Genomic DNA, 17054 nt, shown 5'->3' with positions numbered 1-17054 from the left:
TTGATTTTCATACAGTAGGAAACAAATCATCAACAGCTGCTTAGCAGCTGAAAAAACATAGGCCATAGCTTTGGCTGCTTCTGATGGGACACTAAATTTTCTGCTCACAGGTGAAGCTACATGTTCAAGGTTTCACTGTGGCTTCTTCTTAGGATACGCATGGGTGTTTATGTTTTATACTTGGTCACATATCAATATTAAAACTCTAGATCCCACTGAAATGTGAAATGTACTGAAAAATCCTTACAGGATCAATCTTCTGTGCCTCTGTTAACATTCTGGATAACCTACCCAATAAGAGACTTTTTTTATAATGAGATATTTTCTCAAAATTGACTTTACTACCAAATGAAATACGGATAGTCTTTGCTAAATGTCTACAAGTCAATTATCTAACTGAGATCATATATATATATATATATATATATATTTTGCAATATTTCCTCACTGACTGATATGGATGGACAAGCACAGCATGGATCATCTTCAAAGGAAATTTTCCAGCAAGAAATACGCTGCCCATTTAAGTGAATGTGGATTTAGGACACTACCTCACACTGCCTTACATAAATCTTTATGAATGTTTTGTATCAGTATATGCTTCAAACATAGATATTTTAACACAGTTTGAACTTATTTTTCATTCATCTTTGGAACTTCCTAAACTGCAGTTATTAAAAAAAGAATTAAAAACAATATATACACCAAATTTATCATTAACTTTCGGTAAAGTTATTTAACAATGTATAATTATCCATCTAAATCTGCCCCTTCTTACTCTTCTAAAATTTTTTATCACTCTTATAATCATGACAGAAGAATTCGAAGAGTTCAGCCTCTTAGCTTGAAACACAGATTCACATTCAGGCAATGGTGTGTGTGTATTTAATTATGGCAAAGCACACGAGGGCTATCTGCCTAAGAGGAGGGATGCCTTCGTGGAGGACTTTCTAAGGGAAACTGGCTTGTATACACGTTACACATGGGGAAAACCACGAAAACGCCCATGCAGCCAGCCCGTTCGCGGGATTCGAACCTCGGACCGAACTACCAGTGTTCAGTGTTGTTACCGCTCGGCCGCTGGTGGGCTCTCATTCAGGCAATGAAAGAATCTGCTGGTTTTAGGATCTAAAATTTTAGTTCAGAAGCTTGATTTACAAATTCATTTCAGCTGTGATTATTTAAATACCAAAAGAATATCATTAAATAGCATTTAAGGGGGGGATCTCTATTTATTCTAATTTATTTATTAATTGACTCCCTTACGGTACAATGGCACCAAACATGGCAAACTTTTATATTAAATATCTTGTTAAATTTTTGTCAGACAGGAGTCAAACTTTTTGTTTTATTTTTTTATAACAACATTTTTCTGAACGTAAGTATAGGGAACATTGGATCATAAAGTAGGTTAGATTTCAAATTTTATACAAAATCAATTTTTTTTTTTTTAAATTTGGAAGTATGAAAAGAGGAATCTTTGCATTATTTAAAACATTTCTGCAGTTGGAAGTATATGGCCCAACAGTCGCAAAAATAAAGGTTGAGTAAGGAATTTAGTGGACACAATGCATATTACCTTTCCAGAATCTATTTGATTGCTAATAATTCTTTCTTTTTGGCAGGTGTTACTACTTATTACTATTGAAGAGTCAATGTAAAAGTAAAATTAGAATCCAGACCACAATTTACAATTCTTGATAATTAAATAGATCAATATTTTGCTGTACGTACAATTTTAAAACATTAAACAAACTAAATAAGACATTTATATTAAACAGTTTCTACAACTTTAAAAAAAAAGACTATGCGAAAGAAAAGCTCTATATATTTAAAACAAAACAGCTAATCCTGTTTTTCTTTCAGAAAATAATACAATGCTATGATGAAGCCCATATAATTATTTTCACTACAAACTTACAGTTCTTGATAATTAACTGTAGCAATACTTTGCTGCATATACAGTTTTAACAATGTTACAAGAACTAAACAAGACATACATTCATATTAAGTATAGTTTCCACAACTTTTAACAACAAAAAATGAAAAGGCTCTCTATTTTTTTTTTTTTTAAAGAACTAACCCAGTTTTTTTCACTAAACATCACAGACTGCTAAGACGTAGCCCACAATAATTATTTTTAGGCTTGCCAACTTAAGATGGCTGCTGTGAGCAGCAAATTAAAGGAAAGTTTAACAAATAGCCTTGCTTATAAATACAAAATTATATAATTTCCTAAATTAATTAATTAAGTTGCAAAATATTTATATCAAAAACATTTTTATGCAAATAAATAGCCTGAACATAATACAAAACAATATGCCATCATTATAAAATATGATTTTCATTTCAACCAATACTGCAGAAACACTTTTTATTCTAATTTAGTGATTATTCCATTTTCTAGACACCAGTGGAAGCTATCAACATACACAGGGCACTAAAAAAAAGTGTTTTAATTTTTTAAATATTTTTGCGAGACATGCACTTCCATTATAAAGTTTCTTCAAATAAAGTATATGATTTTATGCAGGCAAAATTCACCACTGTAAGTGGAAGGATTCTGTAAAAATAAAATCTTAACTTTAAGTTCCCAAATCAGCAAAAACATCAATTAGTAAAATATGGATTATGCACTTAAAATTTTCTCTAAAAATCCTGCATTTAAACTAGTGACAGATAGGAAGAAAATCATTTAGGTCAGTAAATCTGTTCTTGAATTTTCTATGTATAATGTTTTGCTAGATGCATTAAAGTTTCTTGAATATTTTGCAAAGTGCAATTTTTACACTATGAGTATTGCATAAATGTTAAATATCCTCCCAGAACTCTCCTACCAAAAGTAATGTAACTGCTCTCATAAAATTTTATAACAATCATTTTCTTAAAAACTGATGCATAAAAATATTTGTTGTTTAGTGACGAACTCAAACATATAAATTACTTTCAGTGCTTTGCTTAGCATTCTAAATTGATATTCTTGAAAAACATTCCCTGTGCATTTTCCAAATTTAACATCTTAAAATGCAATTTTGCAAGATAACTGTCAGGTTGAGGTTCTGCTGTATATTGTACCAATACTAGTAACTTTGTTATTAGTTGCTTATTTGTAACAGTCTTTTATATTACTTTTTTTCTTTTTGAACTACTGAACTGGCATATGATTTAAATTTCATGTTTTCATATAACTTGTTATAATTTGAACATGATGCAAGTTTGTTGCAAGCACATTTTTTTTACATAAGAGTTGTGACATCTGTAATATGTATTACATGAACAGAATGGAAATCTCAATTCAGCACCAGCTTAAGGGCAGCTCTGCGATGAAACTAAACACAAGGTACTATAATAAAAAGGATTTTTTGAAATAACCTTAAATTTTCACCTACCTTGTGACATGTGAATATGTAACCTTTCACACTGACATGCACATCAACATACTGAGATTTGCAAACATGATCCTGGAAAAGAAATATTTTACAGTTAACAATTACATATTATGGCTATCAGGTTTTATATATAGCATTTGTTTTACAGTACTTATTTAACAATTTAACATATGTTCAAATTTTTCATTAAATTTTATATCTGTTACTCAAAAATATCATTTACCACAAAATACAAATTCTTCTCATATTCCCGTTTTTAATGCAACATTTTTTTATATAACTTTAATTCTTAGAAACAGTTTTTACTATATGAACTAACATTTTCAAAACACTATTTTTTATAAACTGAAGTTCGCACATACACTGAATCCAAGAAGGAAAAAATATTTTTTTTAACTATAAAAATGCAATTTAAGAGTCATTTATGATAGTATTTGTTTATAAAGTATAATTTTAAGTTTTAATATTTTGGCAACATATAAATTATAAAAAGATTTATAAATAAATTTATAAAGTATAATTTTAAGTTTTAATATATGGCAACATATTTAATATTTTGGCAACATGATATTAAATTGTAAAAAGAATGAGTTAAAAATGGATCTGGCATCTAGAAAGAGTTTGTTATGGTTTTGTAGAATGTGGTAAGGTTTCTTGACTAATTTTATTAAATAAAGTTTTCTTTTTATATATTATTATAATGTGTTTTTATTAGAAGTAGATAATTCTTTAGAGAATATCATTTACATGCCAATCACAAACCAACATTTGGCAGAAGAGTGTGGTTGTCCCCTCTGTTGATGAACTTTCATATAGAACATTGATGTTGTTTAGGCTTAATAACATTGCTAATTTCTCTAAGAGATAAACTAGACTTGTATTATAATTAGTGAATATAAATTAGAAAATATGGCATATAATATGATAAATTTGAGTCACATAGAAAAATTAACTGATGATAATTACTTTATATGGGCAAACAGAATCGAAAGTAGAAGTTTGAAAATATGGAGAAGTGTGAGAGAAGCTGATGAACCACGAAAACCATATAAAACGAATGATGTTAATTTCGAAAGTGAAATAAAAAACTTGGGAAATACGAGATGATAATAACGTGATAGCAAGAAATGTAATGAATCAAACTATGACAGCTCTACAAGCGTTAAAATATGCAAATGAAAAGAATGTAAAGAAGTTATGGGAGAAAATAAAAAATGAAACGGCGGCAAAAACAGAAGATATTCAAATCAAATGTACAATAGAATTAGCTCAACTGAAAATAAGTCAAAATGAATCAGTAGATGATTATATGAATAGAGCTGTAATTCTGAAAGGTAAAAGTATTCAAGTTGGGGATGAAATAAGAGATAAAGAATTAATTTACTTCATACTAGAAGGACTTAGAAAGGAATTTGAATTTGTTGTTAAAATTATTAAAAGCAATAAAGAGAAGGATATAGCTTCAACTAGACAAACTTTAAAAGAAACAGAAGGAAAAAATTAACAAAGAGGCAAATAAATAGAAGTAAGTTCTAAGGCAAAAGAAAACTGGATAAAATCGAAATATGAGAAAAGATGCTTTAATTGTGGAAAGTTAGGATATTTAATAAAATAATGCCGGAATAATAATAATATAAAGTGCTTTAACTGTGGAAAATTTGGCCACAAATCAACTGAATGTAAAATGGAAACCAAACAAGAACATCGAAAGCAAAGAAATTTAACAAATAAAACTTATGGAATGTCAAGCAAGGAAAGAGAATATGAATCAGCTACATGCTTATCTGAAGTATCTAAGAAAATAGAAAGCTCATGCCTTAATCAAGATAGAAATAATGGAAAGAATAAAATAAATGAACAAGAGAATAGAAAAATTAAATGGATTATTGATTCAGGAACCACATTTCACATGGCAACTAGTAAATAAATATTTACTAATTTTAAAGATGAAGAACGGCAAATAACAAAAAAGGGGCCATGATCAAATCAGTTGATATTGGTAACATTAAAACGCAGACTGATAGAAATAAGAACATCTTGAGAGTAGAAAATGTTCTGCAAGTACTGAATTTAAGTGAAAATCTGCTGTCAGTATAAAAAATTGTAGATCATGATTTAAAAGTAATTTTTACGAAAACAGAAGCAGAAGTGATCAATAAACATGGAAACATTCTATATATAGCTAACAGAAATGGAAATAAGTTTGACGTTGAAGGAAATTTAATTGAAGAAGCTAAAATTTATAATGTTAATGATGTACTATGGCATCAGAGACTAGGTCATATAAATTATCAAAGGCTGATAGAAATGAAAAAGAAAACTCATCGGTGATTGGATTAGAAAATGTAAAAATTTCTCAAAACAATCGTGGACCTTGTACATTAGGAAAAATAACACGAACATTTTATAAAAGTGTGAAATCTAAGCAATCTGAAGATATTTTAGAATTATAGCACAAAGAGTTGGATCAATTGAGAAATCAATAGATGGAAGCTGCTATTTTTTAACAGTGGTAGATGATTACAGTAATTTCATATTTGTGATAACAATTGAGAAGAAGAGTGAACCTTCAGAAGCTCTAATCAAACTTATCATGCAAGAAGAAAGACAAACAGGAAAGAAACTAAAAAGAATTCGTAGTGATAATGGTAGTGATTTTTTAGCTAAAAGTATAAAAGAATTTTTTGAAAAAATGGGAATTAAACATGAACTTACAACCCCTTATACTCTGGAAAGTAATGGAAAAGCTGAACTTTTTAATCATACTATAATTGAATCTGCTAGAACTATGCTAATTCATGCAGAATTACTGATAAAATTTTGGTCTGAAAGCGTTAAAGTAGCTGTACATGTGAATAACAGGAGTCACAAAAATGATAAAACGTTTACACCATATGAACTATTTAATGGACACAAGCCTAACATTACTTAATTGGATAAAGAAACCAAAACAAAGTAGTAGTTCAAGGCACATTAATCAAAAATATTTCTTTCTAAAGGATGAATATGAAATGAATCAAATTCCTCAGTTTGTGTGTTCACAAACTACCCTCTACTTATAGATTTCTTTTATAAGGATATCTTACAGGGCATTTCAACTTTATAGTAACTTGACAGTCTAAAGTAAAGATTAAAACCAAGGCCCACATTTTGATGATACATGTATTTTTTTAGTATTTTATTAAAATTTTTAAGAGTATTTTTGGGACGTTATAGGGCCTTTTTTTGGCAGTTCAGAGCATTCTGAAGCATATTCTAGTAATCAAACTGAAGTATAAAATTAGCCTTGAAATAGCACTGTCTCAACTCTTAGGCAGGCATATTCTATCAAGAGAAAATTGATTATGTAATCTGTTAGTCGTATCCAGCTCACAGGCTTTTTCCATACCAGCATTACTTAGCCCTTTAGACCTTTTGTACAAGTTCAGTTCCATAGCAGAGGGGGGGGGGGGGCAATTATTCAACTGACACATTCCATACCACATGCAGTGGAAGGACCGTCACGTTTCCACTCCATTTAAAGGATTATGTCTCCTAATCATTTTTACTGGGAAGGGAGTGTGTAGCATCCTCTATGTTTCCTCTTCATCTTATCTTTAATTTCTGTACATTTTAATTTTCATAACATTGCAACATAGTATTGTTGCCCAGCAACAAATGGTAGATTTTTTTTTTAATTTGATTTTTTGATGAAAAATAAATGAGTTGTGTTCTTTTTTTTTAAGTCATCATGTCATCTAATTTTATTCCTTTAGAGAGTTAAAATTTTATTACAGGTAAAAAGATTAACATAAAATAACCACTTCAATGGCTTCTATGCAAATTACATTTTCTTTTGCAGAAGAAATTTTGTTTCACGAGTTTCTGTTCTCATACACAAAACTTTTGATTGATAGCTTTTAAGTATTTACCAGTTTTGGCATGAAAATTGCCCTCAGGTCAGCAGATAGTATGGCTGGATTTGAGGTTTTTATTTATGACCCTCACATTGTAACATCTTTTTCTAACAATGGCTGCTTCCCCACTTCTAATTAAGTGCACAAGATGGGCAAATGACAGTATGAAATATTACGCTCCCAATAAATTCAAGAAGGAAAATGAGAGGCAGAAAAAATCATTTGCAATGATTTCAGATCTATCAACAGCTGACAGAATTTTCCATGTGTAGCAACTGGAAAAGCCATCTTTCATTACAGAATAATACATCCTTAACCATTTAACTGTCAAGTTATTTTGATGATTTGCGTACATAAATTGTCAATTTTTTTTATTGCAAATATTAAATGTTTAGTATAAAATAAAATATACTTAGTAGTTAAAAAATGATATTTTGAATTACACGCATATAGAATTTTAAGGTTTTTTTAGCCACTGCATAATTGCTTGAGGTGGCTGCCACTCAGTGTGACAGTGGTAAAGTTCGCTTCTAGTGGAGCATTAGTTCCTAAAAATTAAAATAATAATAATAATTTAATTATTTTCTAAAAAATTAGTAAAAATAAGTACCTATTAGTTCAGTATTTCAGTTTTGTGTGGTATAACTGGAAACACTTTTCCAAGCACAAACAAACTCGATGCTCAGTACACCAGAATCATGTTCCTTTCCTTATCTTTTTCCCATTTTCATCCTTTTTTGAACAACAAACTTTGCACTGTCTTGTACGCTCACATTTTGCAAGAGTAGGAGGAATATGGGATGAAGAATCTAAATCATCTATATAATGTTTCTAAGAACTGGACGCCATTTTGCAACAAAAAATACTGCGCCCTTTGAACATAAACCTCTATCCTTTAAAACCTTCCCTAAAGTGCTGCTATCTATTGAATTGAAGCTGAAATAAACTTCTCATGATATATATTCAAGTATAACAATATGATGCAGTTAAAAAAAATTACCCAGAGTCATCCTCGAGCATGACATTTTGGAACACCAGTGCTGTGTCCCTGATTATTTCAGGCATGACACTTAAAAGGTTAATGCTGAGAGGGTTAAAAATAATACATGCTGGGAGTGACAGAAATGCTGCAAATTAGTGAATAAAATTTTCATTAAGTAACCAATCAGACTTAGATTTAACAAGGATTTGATTTACTACTTTTTCTGGAAAATGCAATTGTTATTGTTTAATACAATTTAATCACTCTTGTTTCTAAAAGTCAAATAATGGTATCATGACATCCAAAAGGATGGCAAGTGCTTCACACAAGTATCTTTCCATGCCTACTTTGTAATTCAGGTCTATATTTCAGTGACCGAAGAGCCTACACAATACTTTAGAGTATGTCAAATATTATTTGATAGAATCCTTAAGATAGACAGCTGTCAGGCATTTAGAAACAGGGAAGACAACTGCAGAATGGATATAATGACAGCAAATTTTAAAATAAACAGGCTTGTTCCGAGTAAACATTTCAAAACTTAAAACAGAAGCTAAGACGAGGTCTTGCCAGTCAAAATAGGAACTTAATTGCTCAGCAGCTGAATTAAAAGCCAAAATAGTTGCTGGAACAGTTGCAGGTACAACAGCAAACTGTAAAAAGAATGCCTTATTAGAAAAGCTTTTATGCCATAAAGCGAGTGACTTGAGACCACAAAGACAGTGACTCAAATGACATTTTTGCAGTTGATCTTCTGTGTGGTGGAAAAAAAAAGCAGGACAACAAGTCCATCATGCAAGCACCCCTATTCCATAAGTGCACTGTCTTTTGTTGCTTTTCCATAATGAAAAATTCAAATCTATTTGTGTATCCATGAAAATTGTAATCCTGCACTGCTGCTTATGTTATGTGTTTTATTTCTACCTGAAAAGGATGAAAATAATTTTTGCAAATGCCTTTCACTTTCAAAATAGTTCTTTTACGTATCTACCGAAAAATGTACAATATTTAATAAATGATTGGATCATAATTTACATCATCTTTACTAACTCGAATACATGCAGAATTTAGGCAGAATGTTTCTGGATGGAAAACAGTAACATTTTAGGCGATCATTCCTTCATATTATTTAACAATTTGCTATACACAATAGATACCCAGTTTGTGCACGTCATATTTCACTATAATTTTAAATTACGATCCTGATTATAGTAATATAACAGATACTGTCACGTGCATATAACTTCCTGTTTATATAATTATCTGCCTCAATTACAAGTACATTCTAATTGTAAATAAAATGCAATTATAATTATAGGAAGATAATTACACTTCAAGTGTCATAACAATGGAATTCAATGCTTTGTAATTGTGTGATTTAATTTGAATATTACCTAAAGCCATTGTAATTACTACATTTAAAGTATAATCTAATAACAATTACAAAGCAGCTGTAGTTATCTAATGATCTAATTACCACTAGAATGTAATTGAATTTTCCCCACCTATGAGTACAATTTCATAAAATAGCAAACGATTCCCTTAACTGATCACATGACTTTCCTTAGAAATAGCTTGTAATACCTTACTTTGAAGCTATATTTACTGTTCTTTAGTCTTCCCTCTTATTGATTTCTATATATGTACTTCTACGGACTTTATAATACTGCATATAGTAATGGAAAATAAAATAAAATAATAGGAAATAGTTTTCCTTTTCTCATGAAAAGAATGGGCATAATGTTAATTATTAATAAAAACAATATATATTACCACAACCAGAAATTTCTCAGGTAGAGTAGACAAAAATAATGTATGGAAATCTTGGCTTAATGAAGAATACTGCTTTGGTTCAACAGAGATAGCTTGCAAGTTTTTTCCTGCATATAAAAACAACTATATTGAACAAGACCCTAAATGCAAAACAATACATTTTAAATAATGTGTAAATAGAGCAATAATTTCTAAGAACAGCAGCATACACCTAAATACAAAGTTAATTTTCCCCTGCACTTTTACTGTCATATGATAATCATTATCAGCAGCAAGCATTGAATAAATTTAGCATGCTTTCCATGAGCCCAAAATCTATGGATCCATCAATGGTCAAACAAACCAAAAGCTTTATGGAACATCACATAAAATCTGACAGTAAGAACATGGAAGTAAGAACAGTTAGATGAATTTGTGTTTTTTTTATTACAAAAAAACACCAGAGTTTAGACCAACGAAGGCCAACCTACGCCCAATGTGCTAAAAGTAGCATATACTGCATTAGAAGTGGCTCAATAAACTCCATAAATAAATAACAGACAGGAATTTCTGTCTGCCATTACTGTTTTAAAAGTTCTATTTTTAAACAGTACTTTTAATTTATGTTTTTTGCTGGCAGATAAGAGTAAGATAAGTCGTAGATAAGTTGTTTAGAAATAGTGATAATGGCAAGCAAATGAAACAGTTTATATTTGATTTAAAAAATAAAGATATGGATTACTTATATTTGTAGTTCTTTTTCTTAATTAGGCATTTCCATCATATTAAAAAAATTAACATATTTTTCAAATAACCCTCTATTTTCACTAGTTGTAATTTTCTTGTTTTCACAGTCAGATTTCAGTGTTGATCACCTAAACATTTGTTTTCTGTACTATACATTTTTTGCTTTTAATTAAAACCAAATGGAAAAATACACAATATTAATTATGTAAAAAATGAACAATAGTCTTATCACAAATGACTAAATTGAGTAAATACATACTAATTAACAATGCTACTTCTATAGGCAGCTTATTGTGACCATTAGTGTTTCTCAGTTTAATGCAGCTGCATGAGTATTTTGCTGCCTTGACAATGATACATTTGACACCCCTTTATTTCTTCTATCAGAAAGAGAAACGGCTCACTTATTTTCTTACAATGAATGCCATGAAGGATCTACTAGTCTGAAGTTATGGCTGTCATAAGGAAATTTTTCCCTCCTAGCTTGATGATACTTCCTTGTTTCCCTTACTGCAAAACGATGGTGCCTTACTTTCTGCTTCTTTTTTTCCCAATGTCATTATTTTCCACAACCTTCATAATCAGCTTACACATACCGCTTTGTATAAGCTAAGTAACTATAAACAATTTTCCCCCTTTGCTTACCATCAAAGCAGTCAAGTTTCATGAAGCACTTAAATGCCTGAATGATCGGAAGTCTGAATTTAATGTGGGTGAAAACTAACTGAGATGGGAGACAGACTTTGGCTGATAGGTCAGGATCTTGTTCTAGAAGTTTAAACAGCTTTCAGGATTAAAATAGTTAAAATTTACCAACAACAAGCATGCTAAAATTTCATAACAAGCTTTTTATAATTTTTTTTTTTTTTTTTTTTTTTTTAAATTAGGTCAGGACAGAGATAAGTGGATTAAAAAAATAGGATATTAAGACTGTTCATATTATTTCCTCTAAGATTAGGATTAAGAAACATTTTTCAATGGGATCTGTAATTTTTAAAATTTCAAATCTGCTTTAATTTTAGTGAACAAGTCAGTCAGATGAATTCTGCTAAGATCTTGTTTGAGTTTGGTAATGTTCTTCATTGTTTCCAAAATCTCAGTTTTGTTTTGTAAGTAATTAGATGGCATAAGGTGATAGTGAAAAGTTTGATACTGCATGGAATATTTTACTATTATTCAGTTTTTGATACAAGTTTAGTATTATCACTTTAAAATGTGGCAACTTGGGCAAACCAGTTCCATTTTCAGACCTTTAAGGTTTAAGAGATATTTGAGAGTTATTACCACAAAACTTAATGCAAAAATATAATGAAGTTTGATACCTATAAAAGTAGTCCACAGTATTAGGATATGAATTTTTGATTTTACCTTCGCCTTTGGGCTATTAATCAATTTTGTGAGCACTAGCAGTTGGGTTTGAGAAACACAATTGAGGAGAAATGGAAATTGTCTAATGAGTAATCATCCATGAAAAAAAAAATTTTTTTTAGTTTATATCATAGCATGTAATCTTCAGTTCTGTAAATCTAATTAATAATTTCACAACAAAGTATTCAAAAAAGAAAATTTTGTAACATTTTTGTATTTAGCAACATGTAGCACTTTGCGACTGTGATATCTCATTCTTTTGATGAATTTGCAGTAACATTTTTCTTGCGTGTTGAAGGGCAAGCCTTTAATGACAACATGAACTGGTTTCAAATATTTGGAAGTAATAAAATGTTCAGCTTTACAGACCTTCAGGTAATTGCAACTAGGGCAGCCAAAAAATTTAGCATGAATATTTTTTGTGAAGGTACTCATAAAATTCACATAATTCATGCATTCATGAGATTTAACCATAAGGATAAAAATCCTAGTATACTGTGGCAGCAAAGATTGCATATCTTCATTAATAACCTGAACAGAATGATCATGTCATTCAATCACAGGCACAAACTTATTTGGGGTAACAATGAGAGGTACAATATAATTCAATTTAATAATTTCAGAAGTCTTTGCTAATTGCTTAAACCATCATTTTTATTATGTGGGAGATAGAAATGTTGTGAGTCAAGTCTGATTTATGGGCAGGATTTGAAATGAAAAATTAGTTATTACAATTACAAAATGCTTGCAAAGTAAAAAAAAAAAAAAAAAAAAAAAAAACAAGTTTGATGGGAAAAGCGTTTTTCTAACACAACTCAAAGAGATGCCTAAGCCATTTTCCAGATTTTGTTTAAAAGGGTATATTGTGTTTCTTCACAGTGATAAAGTTGAGTAACTTTACTTTTTATTGTGAGAAGGTTGAGTATTTAAAACTTTTATGTAATTTTTTGGTTTAGTTTATTACAGCAAAGCACACTAGGGCTACCTGCCTAAGGGAAGGGATGCCTTCATGAAGAACTGACTTATATACCCATTACACATGGGGAAAATCATGAGAATACCCATACGACCAGCCCATTAAGCTTGCAACCCCAGACCGAGTTTCAGTGTCAGTGTTCAAAAGTTACATTCACATGATGTTCATTATTTCATATACACATGTTTTAAGAACATTTAACATTGATTTTTTTCATATCTACATCTGTTTATTTCTAGTAATGCTAAATTCTTGTTATAAACACTTGTGCCACAATTATGCTCTTGGAAGGCTAACAGCTCATATTTATAATTTAATCTTTTCATTCCTAACGAACTTCTTGTGAATTAGAAAACTTAGAAATGCTGAATTTGCTCTTATTCTTTCTATGTTTCTTTCTATCTTAATCTGCTTAGTAAGCATTGCAACATTCTTATTTACAGCTTTATCAACAAAATGCCTGTTGAACAAAAATAGCTACACTTTTGTGTAAAATAGTTATTTCCTTTCTATATGTAAAATCCATATGAATTTTACATAAATTTTTATTGCTACAATGAAGATTTAAATGATCTAAAATTATTTATCAATATAAAAATGATTTAAAAGTAGTACAATCATTTGTAATTAAATACTAAAAAGCAAAAAGGTTTCAGTAAGAATATGTAAGGCTCTCATTTTACATTAAGATTTTATTTTTCTGGTTTCACTTAAACACCTAACACCCTTAAAATGTTATGCAGAAATGTAGCACCAAGTTTGACAGAAAAAAATATATCTCATTGGCATTGGCATGTTTGTGAAAGATGGTGCAACCTTTAACATAGTAGCAACTGGGAAGCAGTTCCTCATAATGGTATTTGATCCCCAGTGATTGATTAGTTGCTCATAATGCACTGACTGACTTCTTCAATTGCCACACTTAATACATATGGATTTTTTAGCTATGCATCTATTTGAAGTCCCATCAGAGGGCTACACCCTTACATATTCTTACTGAAACCTTTTTGCTTTTTAGTATTTAATTACAAATGATTTTACTACTTTTAAATCATTTTTATATTGATAAAAATTTTTAAATAATTTTAGATCATTTAAATCTTCACTGTAGTAATAAAAATTTATGTAAAATTCATATGGATAGATAGAAAGGAAATAACTATTTTACACAAAAGTGTAGCTACTTTTGTTCAACAGGCATTTTGTTGATAAAGCTGTAAATAAGACCCATCATTCTTAACATAATTAGAAGATGCTATCTATGATGAATTTGCAGCCAAAGACAGCATTGCTTAATGTATAAATGCATGGTATTTGCAGAACATGATTTCTGTGGTTGGGGACACAAAAAACACTTGGTAGAGAGAAACACTGGGTAATGAATTAAGTACAGTGGAACCTCGAGATTATGAGCACCTATATATACGAGAAATCCGACATACGAGGACAGTATGAGCGAAAAATTTGTCTCTAAATATCGGCATTGATTCGAGTAACGAGCAATTAGCCAGGCTGTTGGTATGCGTAGTGACATTTCCCAATCCAGCTCGACTCAGAGAATCTCCTCGTCAGATCACTCGGTGTTTTTTTATCTACGTGTTTGTGCTCTCATGAGTCAATTGTTTATTACGTGAAAATAATTATTTCACGATGCCTCCCAAGAAGATTGTTGCCTCAGATAGTGCTGAAAAGAAAAATAAGGAAGCCATGGCCGTTGAAATTAAAAAAGAAATCATACATAAACAAGCTTAGTTTAAGAGTGACGGAATTGGCAGAAACTTACAGCTTTTCGACATTGACAATTTGCACTATTCTGAAGAAGAAGGAAGAAATTAAGAAACTTGATGTAGCCAAAGGAGTTTCCGTTACTCCCAAGCACTGTCCAAAACTCCTAAAAGATGCTGAAAAGTTGTTGTAGGTGTGGATTAACAAGAAGCAGTTAAAAGGTCGGCATCTGAAGCTATCATAAAGGTAAACTACGGTTATATTATTTAGCAACATTATTTATCATAAAAATTAATTTTTATGTTGATATTTTTAGGGGTGCAGAATAGATTAACTGAATTTCCATTATTTTCAGTAGGGAAGTTTGTTTCTACATATGAGAAATTCACTATAAGAGCTCAATGTTGGAATGAATTAAACTTGTATCTTGAGGTTCTACTGTATATTGCATTTATACAAGCTTTTTCTCAGTACATGTTATCCAAAGAATAGGATGACAGTATGGCACTTTTCTATTGTCAGCAAAATTTTAAAATTTGTTTTGATTATTATTGCCAAAAGTCTGAGTTCATGGCAAAAATTTTAGTCCACACCATATTTTCATTTTATGAATTAAAAAAATGCTCTAGTGACTATTGGTGCACCCCACTGTAGTGTTAATGTGGTTCAGCATTAGGGTTGCTTGTCTGCAGCTACTATGAACCTTATGACTTTTACAAAAATGTTTTGAAGAATTTGTTCTGAACTGAAACAGTCAATGAAATATGTTTTCTATTTAAATATTTAATCTCAGGACATGAAAATATGTCTTAATGTCAGTTTTAAAGTTTTTTAAGTTTTAGACTAAATACTTAGATTTTATTGAATACTGCTAGGAGCAGGTTTATGTGCTTTATGTTTTGTACTGTCTTATCAAAATTTTAAACAAATTGTTCAAAAAGTTTCCTTTGTTATTTTCTGTACCCACTGAATGCAGATAAGATAGCTTGTTATTCTAGTATCAGGTCAATTAAATAGTTATTAAGGTACATGCATATCAATAAAAAAGCCATTGACTTCAAGTATAGCTAGTGTAATTAAATCAGGGTTATTTGATAAATTTGTTTTTTGTTTGAGAACAAATTTTTGCCAATCATCCGATTCAAGTTGGTTTTCCTATTAATAATAAAGAATAACAGTCTTAATAATATACATTTTAGCATATCTAATAACCAGACACATAATGTGTAGTTACAATCAGACAATAACTTCAATAATATAAATTGTAAACTAAATCTTAAATACTAAAAGCAAAAAAATAATTTCTAAAGATATGACCTACGTTTTTTCAGCAATTTTTCAATTTCATTGCCAAGGTAGCTGCAGCCTATGTGATTTGCCAAAAAGATAAAATCGTCTTTATCTCTGATATTTAGTTCAACTTCACCTACAACAAAATAAATTAATAAATAAACAAAATCATATAAAAAGTAACTTCAGAAGATATTAAAAAGTAGCAACACAACAGAAATAATTAAACCAAGTATTACTTTTCAGAAATCCTAAAACCATGAGAATATTCCTTAATACAAAAGCGGATTATTTTGAGTAAAAACAAAGGCAGCAGAAAAAATAAGAGAAATGGAATATAAAACTTTGAAGATAGCAGAAGAGGGAAATCAGATCCTTGGATTCCATTTCCGAAAACGTTTGCACTTAAAAGTAGGATGGAGCTCAGATAAACAGTCCTCATGTGCTTTGCAAAGATTAATTCAATGGCATATGAATAAAAACTTTACTGCAATGCAAACTATTAAAAAAAACAAACAAACATAACACTGTAGTCACAGACATTTTCACACTTTTATGTGCGTTATTAGGCATATTAAATTCAGAAACAGGAAGGAAAACTTAAGTCTCTTCAAAAGAAAAAAAATGCAATCTTACCCTTATTTTCAGGGAAGGAGAAATATGGACCTTTAAATACAAAGCTACAGACATTTTAACACAATTTGTAATCAGTGTTGATGCAATATCTAAAATCCCCACTTTAAAATGTTGAGTATCCAGTATTAATTGACTACGCTCTTGGCACCTACATTTGTGGTTTACTTTAGTTTATTGTACACATCTCTCAGGTGAATCACAATATTGGAATTATTGATTGTTGAATATATTGAAGATAAGTGCAGGATATTCAAAGGCTGTTCGCACATTTTTTAGGTGACTCTGCTTTGCTA

At 30.2% G+C, this 17054-nt stretch overlaps 1 protein-coding gene across 4 annotated transcripts in view; it reads right to left on the bottom strand.

Moving 5' to 3' along the window:
• LOC118193674 (ankyrin repeat and BTB/POZ domain-containing protein 1-like) overlaps positions 1 to 17054 on the bottom strand; it is a 120053-nt gene that overhangs the window by 28541 nt on the left and 74458 nt on the right. For all 4 annotated transcript variants that reach the window (XM_035364795.2, XM_035364794.2, XM_035364797.2 and 1 more), the window contains 3 exons: positions 16157 to 16261; positions 10041 to 10147; positions 3390 to 3461 (listed from right to left, as the gene is read on the bottom strand). In XM_035364795.2, the coding sequence (XP_035220686.1) occupies positions 3390 to 3461; positions 10041 to 10147; positions 16157 to 16261 (284 nt within the window). The remainder of the gene's footprint in view (positions 1 to 3389; positions 3462 to 10040; positions 10148 to 16156; positions 16262 to 17054) is intronic.

This window comes from Stegodyphus dumicola, chromosome X1, assembly GCF_044657685.1.
Source record: "Stegodyphus dumicola isolate Sdum_Otavi_A_Nest chromosome X1, ASM4465768v1".
In the NCBI taxonomy this organism is placed as follows: domain Eukaryota; kingdom Metazoa; phylum Arthropoda; class Arachnida; order Araneae; family Eresidae; genus Stegodyphus; species Stegodyphus dumicola.
The sequence above is the reverse complement of the archived record's forward strand: the minus strand, read 5'-3'. Positions and strand labels throughout refer to the sequence as shown.